The sequence below is a fragment of the Oncorhynchus gorbuscha genome, linkage group LG18, assembly GCF_021184085.1.
Source record: "Oncorhynchus gorbuscha isolate QuinsamMale2020 ecotype Even-year linkage group LG18, OgorEven_v1.0, whole genome shotgun sequence".
Classification (NCBI taxonomy): Eukaryota; Metazoa; Chordata; class Actinopteri; order Salmoniformes; family Salmonidae; genus Oncorhynchus; species Oncorhynchus gorbuscha.
In genome coordinates, this window is record NC_060190.1 from 5,158,972 (window position 1) to 5,173,624 (window position 14,653).

The 14,653-nt window shown below is 45.1% G+C and overlaps 1 protein-coding gene across 1 annotated transcript in view; it reads left to right on the top strand.

Annotated features, from left to right (window-relative positions):
• Window positions 1-26: 26 nt before the first annotated feature.
• LOC124002524 (voltage-dependent calcium channel gamma-2 subunit-like) overlaps window positions 27-14,653 on the top strand; it is a 105,983-nt gene continuing 91,356 nt past the window's right edge. Inside the window, exon 1 of the mRNA XM_046309973.1 lies at window positions 27-2,312. Within this exon, the coding sequence (XP_046165929.1) occupies window positions 2,087-2,312 (226 nt within the window). The 5' untranslated portion in view covers window positions 27-2,086. The remainder of the gene's footprint in view (window positions 2,313-14,653) is intronic.

Consider the following 14,653-nt stretch of genomic DNA (forward strand, 5'->3'; position numbering starts at 1 on the left):
TTGGAGACCGTGTGAAGAAAAACAATTCCCCCCAACGAGAGGGGAATCGGTGGCAACACACACCGGCAAGACGCATCGCCCCTCGTCAAAACTCACAAGACAATAAAAATAAATAAAGGAGATGGACAGAAATGTGTATGTTTTCTAAACATGTTTTCTAAACATACACAGGGAATACTAATATAACGGTTTGACTTCAATTCTGGACCCCCCAGACCAGAAAAACCAGCACCCGCGTTATACTGCTTTGGCATATAGTGTGTGCTGTGCTTGGACCAGTGGACCTCCTCTCTGGTTGTGTCGATTTTTTTCTTCAAACGCCGCTTTTAACACCCCCCCCCATCTTTCTCTCTCTCTCGGCTCCACTTCCCTCTCAAGGCTGCAAGAAAAACCAAACGGGGAGGTGGATACTGAAACATACCACCATCAAGGCATGATGTTATTTATTTTAGCCTGATCTGCGTCGTGGACTAGCCTGCATTTTGACCTTTTCATTTATTTTTAATCTTTTCGTTTTTTACATGGCGGGCGGACGGTGTATGCGGTTCGGCATCGGCTTCGGGTCTGCCTGTGATATAACCACCGAGGATAATTTGGATACCGGAGCAGCAACAGCAGTCTCGTTGGTCTACCAGAGAGGCTCCAGCAGCACCAACGCCTCCGGCGCCCCCGCCATATCCTCTGCCTCTTCCCGGCTCTATGACGAGTAATGGTCGACTTGGATGGCTGGATGCGTCCTCTCTCCACAGAGCTCCAAGGTTCTGCATCGGTACCTCTCCTCCTTCTAACACAGCTCAATTTTCGTTGGTAACCTTCCGCATTCTCGATTCTACATATGGAAACTGGGGACCAGAATTTTAGGAAAAAGGAAACCTATAGCGGTGCTGATCTTTTTGATTTTATTCCACGACGAAGCTACTACGTTTTTAGGGGGCTGGGGTTTTGCGTTGTGACTTGATTATATTTATTCATTTGGATTCGGGGCTTGAATTCGATTCTTCTCCCTCGTTTACCCCGATGGTTGTTTATTTGATTTGATCGAAGGCAAGCCCTCATGTCTGCCCCTGCCGAGTATTTCGTTATGTTGGTTTTAGGGCACCATTTGAATGCGTTCATTTGAATTATTGTTCATTGTTTCATTTCCTGTCAGTGTCCCTCTCTACCTTCAAGTCCCCAACCCCGTCTCCCTCTCTTTCTCTCTCTCCCTCCCTGTTCTCCTCTCTTTGCCGAATAGAATAATAGGCCAGAGACAGACAGACAAGATGCTTGACAAGACTCCATGATTCCATGTGAATTTGACCAGGCAGGTTAGAATAACGTTGTCAGAAAATTGTCAGTAGATTTTCGGTTGGCCTATTCTAATTGGTCGGAAATCTTTTTAAATTGTGGATCAGAGGGTTTAGGAAATCAGTAGGGTCTACCATTAGACCTAACCCCCAGCCTCCTCCTAATCCCATTGGCCGTTCAATCTGAACTCCCTGTGTGTGAGTGTGTGTGAGAACGTGTGTGAGTGTGTGTGAGAGTGTGAGTGTGTTTGTGTGAGTGGGTGCTGTGCTGGACCTTTCCCCTACACACTTTCCAGATAGAAGTCGTGTAACACGTGTGACATCACTAGTGAGAGGACAGAGAGGATAAATGTCAATGCTACTTGTAGGCTAGCTGTTTTCAGCAGGTAGTTGGTAGCTTTCCACCTACTCTGGTTAGGGTCTGTAGCCCTACTCCAAACCAGTAGGCCTCTGCTGTTTGGCCGGCCTATCACATTTGTTTGTAGAGGCTGCTAGGCCTATCACATTTGTTCATAGAGGCTGCTTGGCCTATCACGTTCGTCCTTAGAGGGCCCAAACACACACCATCTTCCTTCCATCACCTAATTTCTCACCTGTGTCAGTTCCCCCGCCCGAAAACCAACCATACGATTCCCCCCGAGCTCCCCTGCCTCCCCCCCCGACACCCCCCACCTCGGGCCCGTGGAAACCACCCCCCCCACCACCAGGGCCCATTTCCCTCCTCTGCCTCCACCCCGTGGTCTCACAAGCTGACCAACATTTACTTCCTGTTCGTCAAGAGGAAAGGGGGTTCCCCTTTCATGGAATGCGGCAACATGGGCGTGTTTGACCGCGGAGTTCAGATGCTGCTGACCACGGTCGGTGCGTTCGCCGCCTTCAGCCTCATGACCATCGCCGTGGGGACGGATTACTGGTTGTACTCCCGAGGGACGTGCAAATCCAAGAGCAACAACGAGAACGAGACCGTGAAGAAGAACGAGGAGGTGATGACACACTCTGGCCTGTGGCGGACCTGCTGTCTGGAAGGTAAGATCAAGATCAGGAGGCTGAGGCCTGGTCTAGGATCAGTTCCTGTAAACACTGGATCAGTAATTGTAGCCCTCTTCAGTTGAAGTACAAATCTTGGATCAGGTTAACAGTGTAGCTTGGAAGCTATGGCCTGGTCTAGAATCAGTTCCTGTAGGTACCTGCAGGCCTTGTTGGTCTCTGCAGTTGTCTTAAGGTTTAAGGTCTGGTCTAGGATCAGTACGGTCCACCCAGAAGCACTGGATCAGTTAACAGCTTACTCTCTGCTGCCTGGAAGGTCAGCTAAGGCCTGGTCTAGGATCAGTATGATCGCCCACCCCAAAACACTGGATTAGTAATATGTAGGCCTCTTCAGATTGAAGCTCACCTGCACTGCATGGAAGGCAATGCCTGTCTGATGTAGGATCAGTTTGAAGCATACCTGGGTTGCTTGGAGAGTAAGGCTTGGTCTAGGATCAGGCGTACGGTTGACCCTGGATCAGTAAAAGCCTTTTCTGTATTTCGGTACAGATTTAATCTGCATCCCTATTCCCTGTATAGAAAACTACAGATATAGGATCTTAATATGAGCCAGATTGTTACATCATGAAAATAATGCTGCAGCCACAGGAAATGTGATTTAGTATGTGGTTTATAATTAATGGACATTTTTGTAGGGGTTGATACATTTTTCGTGGCAACTCAAATATACTAAAGTCAGTTTGCATTTCTCAGCAACAAAATCAAATTCAAGATCAAATTAAGATCCTGCATCTGTACTTTTCGGGGCCCATAGGGCTCTGGTCAAAAGTAGTGCACTATGTAAAGAATAGGGTGCCATTTGGAAAGCAGCATTGGCATCAGATTACTGGTGTATCTGGAAAGGTATGCCCCTAGTCTGGTCTAGATCCCTCTCCTCTCTAGCCTCGGAGCTGTGTATCAAATGGTACCCTTTTCCCTATATAGTGCACTAATTTCGTACTTTTGACCAGGGCCCATATAGTGCACTGTAAGGAAATCGAGTGCCATTTGGAATGCAGGCGTAGTCTAAGATCTGATTTGTTCCTGGTCCTCAGTGTATATCTTCTGACTGTGACATCACATCCTCCCTTGTGGTGTGTGTGTATGTGTGAGTGTGTATGTGTGTGTGTGAATGTGTGAGTGTGTATGGTTGTGTGTGTCCTGTGGAGTGTGTTCAGAGCTCAGCCTGCCCTGCATGGGCCTAATCTGGTTGCTGCGTTGTTTACATGAAGATTGGCCTTTTACTCATCACAGTAGAGGGCTGTGTAGCTGTGTGTGTGTGTGTGTGCGCTTATGAAAGTCAGACTCAGTACTGTTCTCCTGTGATTGTGTCTGATGTAGAACATTGCTAATCAAACACTCTACTCTTCACTCAGCTCCAGCAGCTTCACTCTTCACACACACACACACACACACACACACACACACACACACACACACACACACACACACACACACACACACACACACACACACACACACACACACACACACACACACACACACACACACACACACACACACACACACACACACACACACACACACACACACACACACACACACACACACACACAATATAGAGGCTTAGATGTATTTCATGTGTCTCTAATGGTGCCTGCTGTCCACATTCATATTTTGATTGTTGTGTATGATTTCTTTGCGAACTTTCGGCACATGCTGAGCGGACTGTTATGTCATTACGTAATTTGCTCTCTCTGAGGCCGAGTGAGAGAGAGAAAGGGAGAGAGAGAGAGAGAGAGAGAAAGGGAGAGAGAGAGAGAGAGAGAGAGAGAGAGAGAGAGAGAGAGAGAGAGAGAGAGAGAGACAGAGAGACAGAGAGACAGAGAGACAGAGAGAGAGAGAGAGAGAGAGACAGAGAGAGAGAGAGAGAGAGAGAGAGAGAGAGAAGGGGAGAGAGAGAGAGAGGGAGAGAGAGAACGAAAGTGAGTGAAAGAGAGAGAGAGAAAGGGAGAGAGAGAGAACGAAAGTGAGTGAAAGAGAGAGAGAAAGAAAGGGAGAGAGAGAGATTCAGTGAGTGAGTGAAAGAGAAAACGAGGGAGGGAGGGAGGGGGAGAAGTGAGGAGGAGGGGAGAGAGAAGGGGAGAGAGAGAAAGGGAGAGAGAGACCAACGTCTAACTTTGACCCAGTTGCCCGGGGGCAATTTCAATCCCAGAAGGCCGTGCTTCTCTCTCACAGACGTCACACACAGTAACTGTAACATCCAGCCCCTCCTAGGTTACATCCCAAATGGCACTCTATTCCCTATATAGTACCCTATGGGTCCTGGGCAAAAGTAGTATACTAAATAGGGAATAGGGTGCAATTTGGGGCACAGACATAATATGTCACAGCCAGCCTGCCAGCAGCCCATGGCCTGAAATGGAAGTTGTATTGGACTTCCCATTCTTTATGTAATCATTCCCTGATAGAATTCCTGATTTTCCTTAATATATTACAATTGCTGATTTTCCTGCTCAGCTTGTGTGTGTGTGTGTGTGTGTGTGTGTGTGTGTGTGTGTGTGTGTGTGTGTGTGTGTGTGTGTGTGTGTGTGTGTGTGTGTGTGTGTGTGTGTGTGTGTGTGTGTGTGTGTGTGTGTGTGTGTGTGTGTGTGTGTACCACAGGAGGCTCATAATAATGAAACGGAGCAAATGGAAACCATGTGTTTTATGTATTTGACACCATTCCACTTATAGGTGCCACCAACTTCCTGTGGTGTGTGTGTGTGTGTGTGTGTGTGTGTGCGTTCGTTCGTGCGTGTGTGTGTGTGTGTGTGCGTGCGTGTGTGTGTGTGACTGTGTGTGTGTGTGTGCGTGTGCGTGCGTGTGTGAGTGTGTGTGTGTGTGTGTGTGTGTGTGTGTGTGTGTGTGTGTGCGTTCGTTCGTGTGTGTGTGTGCGTGTGTGTGTGTGACTGTGTGTGTGTGTGTGTGTGTGTGTGTGTGTGTGTGTGCGTGCGTGTGTGTGTGTGTGTGACTGTGTGTGTGTGTGTGTGTGTGTGTGTGTGTGTGTGTGTGTGTGTGTGTGTGTGTGTGTGTGTGTGTGTGTGTGTGTGTGTGTGTGTGTGTGTGTGTGTGTGTGTGTGTGTGTGTGTGTGTGTGTGTGTGTGTGTGTGTGTGTGTGTGTGTGTGTGTGTGTGTGTGTGTGTGAATGTGGTTGGGATAAAACCCAGGTGGTCGGGGACCAGGGGTTGACCTCTTTATTTTGTTATTTGCCTCTGGGGTCAAAGCCATTTCAATACTAATGTGACACCCGTCCCACCGTGCAAAAAGCTGTTTGAATCAATGCTGTTTCCACATCACTTCAACCAAAGATCAATGTGATGGCGTTGAATCAACGTGAAAAACTGGTTGGATTTGAAAAAAGTTATCAACAGAAGGGCATTTCGTATTATTATTCACTTTTAACCTAAATACAAAGACATGATGACATTCGTTGTTGATTTCATGTTGAATTCACTTTTAGTTGACAAATCAACCAAATGTAAATCAAAACTAGACGTTGAACTGGCGTCTGCCCAATGGTGTGTGTGTGTGTGTGTGTGTGTGTGTGTGTGTGTGTGTGTGTGTGTGTGTGTGTGTGTGTGTGTGTGTGTGTGTGTGTGTGTGTGTGTGTGTGTGTGTGTGTGTGTGTGTGTGTGTGTGTGTGTGTGCCAGACAGAGTGATTCGAAATGCTGGTCTGGTGAACTGGTGGTGTATTATTGGTAATGAGACACAATGGGTAGGTAGGTGGGTGTGTGTGTGTGTGTGTGTGTGTGTGTGTGTGTGTGTGTGTGTGTGTGTGTGTGTGTGTGTGTGTGTGTGTGTGTGTGTGTGTGTGTGTGGGTTGAAGTCTGACAGAGTCCTTTGACTACACTGTGACGTCAGACACTCTCTTCCACTCACTCCCTCTTTCTCTTCCTGCCCCTCTCCCAGTCTGTATTGTCTTGACCTGTCAGAGAACTGCTTACCACAGTGGATCATTCATCCTTTCTCCCATGCAATATACTAACCACACAGATCCTCCACAGGTCCACAGCAGCTATCTCTATTGCCGTGAAATGAGGTGGTGACAGCCCACTACAATACGCATAGAAAGTGGTTACACATGGATGCTGGTCATGTGTATTTACGATGGTAAAATATAAACAGAACTGGAGACGCCTCGTCATTTTTTGTAGACAGGTTGTTATTGACACGGCAACACTACTACGCTAGCTAAGAAAATTATGTAGAAGCGATTGTTAACTTACTGTGAACAATTCTAGCTGACTAGCTAAATGTCTTGGCTAACTGTGAGGGGGAAAAACAAACGTATTTGCCATTAATTAGCCAACACAAATCTCATTGCTAACAATCCCGACAGTGTCCCCAAAACGTCAAGGTGTCTCCAGCAATGTTACTATTTGACATTCTATGACGTCTCCACTTTCTAAGCATATAGGCACCTTTAGCCTTATAGCCAGCTAGCCACTAGCCACTTTATATCCATGGCCCTAGCCTGCTACAGTTGCTAACTTTAGCCTAAGCTTGGTAGCTATGTCCATCGCCCTAGCCTTATACAGTAGTTATCTTTAACCTTACCCTGCTAGCTATGTCCATGGCCCTAGCCTGCTACATTATCTACCTTTAGCCGTATAGCCAGCTAGCTACCTTCATAGGTTTCCTAGTCCTATCCTTCTAGCCTTCAATAGGAGCTACTAGCTACCTACAGTAGATCCATGGCCATAGCCTGTTACAGTAGTTACTTGCTAGCTATGTCCATGGCCATAGCCTGTAAGGCCATCAGACTGTTAAACAGCCATCACTAGCACAGAGAGGCTGCTGCCTACATACAGACTTGAAATAATTGGCCACTTTAATAAATGGAACACTAGTCACTTTAATAATTTAACTGTAATAATGTTTACATATCTTGCAATACTTATCTCATATGTACAGTATTCTATACTATCTATTGCATCTTAGCCTATGCCGCTCTGACATTGCTCATTCTTATATTTATATTTATATATTATTATTCCATTCCTTACTTAGATTTGTGTGTATTAGGTATTTGTTGTGGAACTGTTAGATATTACTTGTTAGATATTGTTGTGGAACTAGAAGCATGTGTATGTGACCAATAACATTTGATTTAATTTTGATTTGATTCATAGTAATTACTATGAATTACTAGCTAGCCTTATACAGTAGCTACTAGCTAGCTACGTCCGTGGCCATAGCCTGTTACAGTAGCTACTAGCTAGCTACATTCATGGACATAGCCTGTTACAGTAGCTACTATCTACCGACATCCATGGCCATAGCCTGTTACAGTAGCTACTAGCTAGCTACATTCATGGACATAGCCTGTTACAGTAGCTACTATCTACCAACATCCACGGCCATAGCCTGTTACAGTAGCTAATAGCTAGCTACATCCATGGACATAGCTTGTTACAGTAGCTACTAGCTAGCTACATCCATGGACATAGCCTGTTACAGTAGCTATTAGCTACCAACATCCATGGCCACAGCCTGTTACTGTAGCTAATAGCTAGCTTCTTCCATGGCCATAGTCTGTTACAGTAGCAACTAAATATAGACCTCTATGGCCATAGCCTGTTATAAAAGCTACTAAATACCTACCTCCATGGCCATAGCCTGTTATAGAAGCTAGGCTACCAGCTAGCTATATAGTTCCATGACCATAGTCTTGCAGTGAAGACTGAGGCAGCCTGGGCAATCTTTAATAACACAGCACAGCAGGTCTATACAGTACCTTCAGAAAGTATTCGCACCCCTTGACTTTTTCCACATTTGATTGTGTTACAGCCTGGATTTAAAATAGATTATATTGAGATTGTCTGTCACTGGCCTACACACAGTACCCCATAATGTAAAAGTGGAATTATGCTTTTAGAAATAAGTGTTGAACCCATTTGTTGTGGCAAGCCTGAATAAGTTCAGGAGTAAAAATGTGCTTAACAAGTGTACAATAATAGCGTTTCACAATGACTACCAGGGCGGATGGCTGCCGTTTTACGGGCTCCTAACCATTTGTGCTATTTTGTGTGTTTTGTGGCATTGTTTGTAAGTTATTTTGTACAAAATGTTGATGTACCGTCTCTTATGACCGAAAAGAGCATCTGGATATCAGAACAACGATTACTCACCCCGCTAACTGGACAACATTTTTTTATTTAATGAGTCAGATGCAAAAGATTTAATGTTGCTCCCAGACAAGACCCAAATCACTGTCATTCACATGAAGAAAATAAGGAAATACAGAAGGCGGAGATCAGAGTGCCTTCGTCAATGAGCTGGTAATCCGCCTCTACCATCCGTTCTATTAGCCAACATGCAATCACTGGAGAAATTAAAAGAAAGATAAAATAAACTGGATGAGCTCCGTTCGAGACTATCCTACGGGACATGAAGAACTGTAATATCTTATGTTTCACTGAGTCGTGGCTGAACGATAACACAGATATTATACAGTTGACTGGGTTTTCCGTGCATTGGCAGGACAGAACAGCTACATCCGGTAAGACAAGGGGTGGGGGTCTGTGTCTATTTGTCAATAACACCTGGTGCGGAATGTCTATTATTAAGGTAGTCTTGAGGTGTTGCTCGCCTGAGGTAGAGTCTTTGAATGAAGAGATTGAGATAAAACTGTCCAGTTTGAGTGTTTGTTGCAGTTCATTCCAGTCGCTAGCTGCAGCGTAGTGAAAAGAGGAGCGACCCAGAGATGTGTGTGCTTTGGGGACCTTTAACAGAATGTGACTGGCTGAACGGGTGTTGTATGTGGAGGATGAGGGCTGCAGTAGATATCTCAGATAGGGGGAGTGAGGCCTAAGAGGGCTTTATAAATAAGCATCAACTAGTGTGTCTTGCAGTCGTATGCAGAGTTGACCAGTTTACTGAGGAGTATAGAGTGCAGTGATGTGTCCTATAAGGAGCAAATCTGATGGCCGAATGGTAAAGAACATCTAGCCGGTCGAGAGCACCCTTAACTGCAGATCTATACATGATGTCTCCGTAATCCAGCATGGTTAGGATGGTCATCTGAATCAGGGTTAGTTTGGCAGCTGGGGTGAAAGAGGAGTGATTACGATAGAGGAAACCAAGTCTAGATGTAACCTTAGCCTGCAGCTTTGATATGTGCTGAGAGAAGGACAGTGTACCGTCTAGTCATACTCACAAGTACTTGCATGAGGTGACTACCTCAAGCTCTAAACCTCCAGAGGTAGTAATCACACCTGTGGGGAGCGTCATTCCCAAGAAGACACAAGGCTGTAATCGCTGCCATAGATGCTTCAACAAGGTGCTGTAATGTAACAGAATGTGGAAAAAGCGAAGCGGTCTGAATACTTTCCCGATGCACTGTAACTTCCTGCAGTACACTAGACTAACCAAGGCAAAGCTAGCTTCACCATAGGCCTAAATACACGCACTGGAACACATCTGACCTGATCTTACAGGATACCAATGTATCCAGAACGTTCCACATCAATCTAGAATCTGCATCTAGAATCTTCCACATTAATAGAATCTAGAATTTGAAACTTCCACATGCATCTAGAGTCTGTATGTAGAATATGTTTATCTTCACATTTACACAATTACACAATTAATAAGAAATGTTTTAAGCAGGCCAGTCTTGACTAGTGTGTGTGTTTCTCAGTGTTTGAGTGCATTAACGGAATGACATTAATTGTGCTAATATGCGGAAGAGCTATTGGCATCATGTTATGGTTATCAGCAACATCATCATCATCCCCACCATCATCAGCAGCATCATCATCATCATCAGCACCAGTAGTATTGTTGTACAGCCTCTTCATCTCACAGGGAGTATTGGCCTCTTCATAGAGAGCTTCCTCAGGCTCAGAAACAACACAATTCATCCCCCGGTTTTGGGTCTTATCCCCATCACATTGCATGGTTGTTTTGGTGTCTCAATCAAAAACTTCCCAGATCTGGATAAGGCCACCACTGCATAGAGTTGGATAGAGGGCACACTTGTTCCAAAGCCTGTTCAAGAATAGCAAGGAGAGGAGCTCTCTAGTACATTTCTATGGAGAGCTGGCATCTTTACAGGCGTGCTATAGGACCCCTCATCCATCAACAAATTAATCTGTGAGCCAACATGGATGCATTATCATACATTCAATTAAAACACGTGTGTGCACACACGCACTCACACATACATACATTCCATTAAACCAACACTGCTGCCATTGCCACCTATCTGTACCCCATTCTACTATGGTTGCATTACAAATTGCACCCTTTTCCTTAATTTCTTTACCAGAGTCCTATGGACCCTTGTCAAAAGTAGTGCACTATATAGGTAATAGGGTGTTATTTGGGACACACATACCTCTCACACCCTCCAGTGTCCCCTTTATAACCACATTCCCCCTATGCCAACTCGCATTTGAACAAGTCTGATCCAGTTGGATCCAGTTCAGCTGTCCGGTCTGGAGTGATGGCCCCATACAGCCCCATGTGTCCAGCTGTGGAGAATTGCCCTGAAGCTCCAGGCTGTCAGGCCCCCTCCTGATAGATCCTGGCCCAGGATGGGCTCTCTGTCCTGGGTATGGGTGCACTACCTACTTCCATGGCCATAGCCTGCTACAGTAGTTACTAGCTAGCGATATCCATGATCATAGCGTGTTACAGTAGTTGCATACTAACTAGCTACTTCCATGGCCATAGCCTGTTACAGTAGCTACTAGCTAGCTACGTCCATGGCCATAGCCTGTTACAGTAGTTGCATACTAACTAGCTACTTCCATGGCCATAGCCTGTTACAGTAGCTACTAGCTAGCTACGTCCATGGCCATAGACTGTTACAGTAGCTACTAGCTAGTTACGTCCATGGCCATAGTCTGTTACAGTAGCTACTAGCTAGCTACGGCCATGGCCATAGCCTGTTACAGTAGCTACTAGCTAGTTACGTCCATGGCCATAGTCTGTTACAGTAGCTACTAGCTAGCTACGTCCATAGCCATAGCCTGTTACAGTAGCTACTAGCTAGTTACGTCCATGGGACTAACCCAGGCCAGTTAGCTTTACTATAAGTCCAAATACACACCAGTGGAGGCTGCTGAGAGGAGGATGGCTCATAGTAAAGTCTGGAACGGCGCAAATGGAATGGCCTAAAACACGTGGAAACCATGTGTTTGATGTATTTGATACCATTCCACTTATTCCGCTCCAGCCATCACCACGAGCCCATCCTCCCCAATTAAGGTGCCACTAACCACCTGTGATACACACACTGGAACACATCAGACCTTATCTTACAGGATTTCCCTGAATCCAGAATGTTCCACATGAATCTAGAATCTGTATCTTACAAATGAATCTAGAATCTGTATCATCCACATTAACCTAGCATCTCTATCTTCACCATGTTACTGCTGTTAATGAGCCTGTACTTAGAATGGAGGTACTGCACTGTTTATCTTCACGATGTAAGAAATGACTGCAAGTCTATTTTTAAAGAGGCCAGTCTTGACGTGTGTGTGTGTGTGTGTGTGTGTGTGTGTGTGTGTGTGTGTGTGTGTGTGTGTGTGTGTGTGTGTGTGTGTGTGTGTGTGTGTGTGTGTGTGTGTGTGTGTGTGTGTGTGTGTGTGTGTGTGTGTGTGACGCATCCTGTCTCGGTGTTTGAGTGCATTACCGGAATGACATTAATTATGCTAATAGGCAGAAGAGCTATTTTGCCCAACAAAGGCAAAACACAGGAACTAGGAATTTGGTCAAAAATCTTTGATCTGTTGTAATGGCCAGTTATATTATCTGATTAACGTGGTATTTAGTTTCCTGACACAAGAACAAGCCAGTTGATCAGAATATGTCATGTAGTATAAGAAATGTGCCTTTGTAGCGCAGTATTGGCATTGTTAGCGCTGCAGTTATGATTATCAGAAACATCATCATCATCAGCACTGTTATTATTTTTACAGCGCTCTTCATCTCACAGGAAATTTTGGCCTCTGTATAGAGCTCCCACAGGCTCAGGAACAGCACGATTCACCCCCCAGTTTTGGGTCTTAACCCAATCACATTGCAGGTTTTTTAGGGGTCTCAATCGAAAATGGCCCAGATATGCCGGTTAAGACCCTCTCTGCATAGAGTTGGATAGATGGCACACATGGCCCAAAGTCCGACAGAAGCTACAATTGCAAAGATAGGAGAGGAGCTCTCTAGTACATCTCTGTGGAGAGCTGATAAGTTTACAGACTTGCAATAGAACCCTTCATCCATCAACAAATTCATTTGTGAACCAATCTGAAGGCATTAATGCACACACACACACACACACACACACACACACACACACACACACACACACACACACACACACACACACACACACACACACACACACACACACACACACACACACACACACACACACACACACACACACACACACACACACACACACACACACACACACACACACACTGATACATTCCATTAAACCACCACTGCAGTGGTTGAGTGATAGTCACAGATCAGGACGACCACCCATCTGTACATCATTCTACTGTGATTGCATCACAAATGGCACCATAGTGCACTACTTTTTACCAGAGTTCTATGGGCCCTAGTCAAATGTAGTACCCTATTTTGGGAACATGGTGCTATTTGGGACACACATACTTCTCACACCCTCCAGTGTCCACTTTCCAACCACTCCCCACATATCCTCTCTCTTATCTGATCCAGTTCAGTGGTCTGGTCTGGAATGATGGCCCCAAAGTGGCCCATATGTGCCCCATATGCCCCATATGTCCAGCTGTGGAGCTTTGCCCCGGAGCTCCAGGCTGTCAGGCCCCCTCTTGATGGATCCTGGCCCATGATGACCTGGGTTATATGGGTTGTACCCTGACCAGGTGGTGCTTACATGTCTGTCAGAGTGTGTGTGGTGGGGTGCTGTGTGTTGGCTGTAACGGTGTCCGCAAAGTCTTTTTTCGGCTGTTCGTGCACAGTACAGTTTAGCTTGAGGGAAGCCAAATTTCAGTAGCCGAAGTCTACTCTCCTTCGTCAGTGATTGGTCAACAGTAGGGATTCATCAATGAAGTGTGTGTTGTCATTCAACAAAAGACAACTCGTTTTCATGCACATCTTTTCATTTGAGAAATTTTGCACCTTAGTTCGATGTAAAATTGAGCAAATAAGATCTCCTCTGAAAAGAAGTATACATTTATTACAGATTTCTTGAGTTACACCCGTTGACCTTTTATTTATTTATTTCTTGAGTTACACCCGTTGATTAAATATATATGTTTTGTCACTGGCCTTAACACAATACCCCATAATGTCAAGGTGGAATTATGTTCTTCGAAATTGTTATAAATTAATTATAAATTAAAAAGTTTAGATACTTACCCAGAAAGACTCACAGCTGTAATCGCTGCCAAACTTGATTCTAACATTTATTGACTCAGGGGTGTGAAATATTATGTAAATGAGATTTGAATGTACAATCAATTTGCTAACATAAAAAAATAACTTTGCCTAGATGACCTCTGCTAGGAGCAAACCGAACCTAGTACGCAGACACCTTAAGGAGTTCTGAGAGAGCGAGCAAGAGAGAGAGAGAGAGAGAGAGAGAGAGAGAGAGAGAGAGAGAGAGAGAGAGAGAGAGAGAGAGAGAGAGAGAGAGAGAGAGAGAGAGAGAGAGAGAGAGAGAGAGAGAGAGAGAGAGAGAGAGAGAGAGAGAGAGAGAGAGAGAGAGAGAGAGAGAGAGAGAGAGAGAGAGAGAGAGAGAGAGGGAGAGAGAGAGAGAGAGAGAACCAAAAATTCACAAAATGGGACAATCACCAAATTGAGACTCTGCATGCAGAATTCAACTAAAACATATTCTGAGTACAATGTAAAACACCAAATAATGCCTGCATAGCAGAATTAGGATGATACTCACTAATTATCAAACTCCAGAAAAGAGCCATTCAATTCTACAACCATCTTAAAGGAAGCCATTCCCAAAACTTCCATGACAAAGCCATCATCTACATAGAGATGAACCTAGAGAAGAGTCCCCTAAGCAAGTTGGTCCTGAAAACACCTCTGCTGTTTTCAACCAAGATCTCAGCGATCACTGCCTCATTGCCTGCATCCGTAATGGGTCTGCGGTCAAACGACCACCCCTCATCACTGTCAAACGCTCCCTAAAACACTTCAGCGAGCAGGCCTTGCTAATTGACCTGGCCTGGGTATCCTGGAAGGATATTGACCTCATCCCGTCAGTAGAGGATGCCTGGTTATCCTTTAAAAATGCCTTCCTCACCATCTTAAATAAGCATGCCCCATTCAAGAAATTTAGAACCAGGAACAGATATAGCCCTTGGTTCTCTCCAGG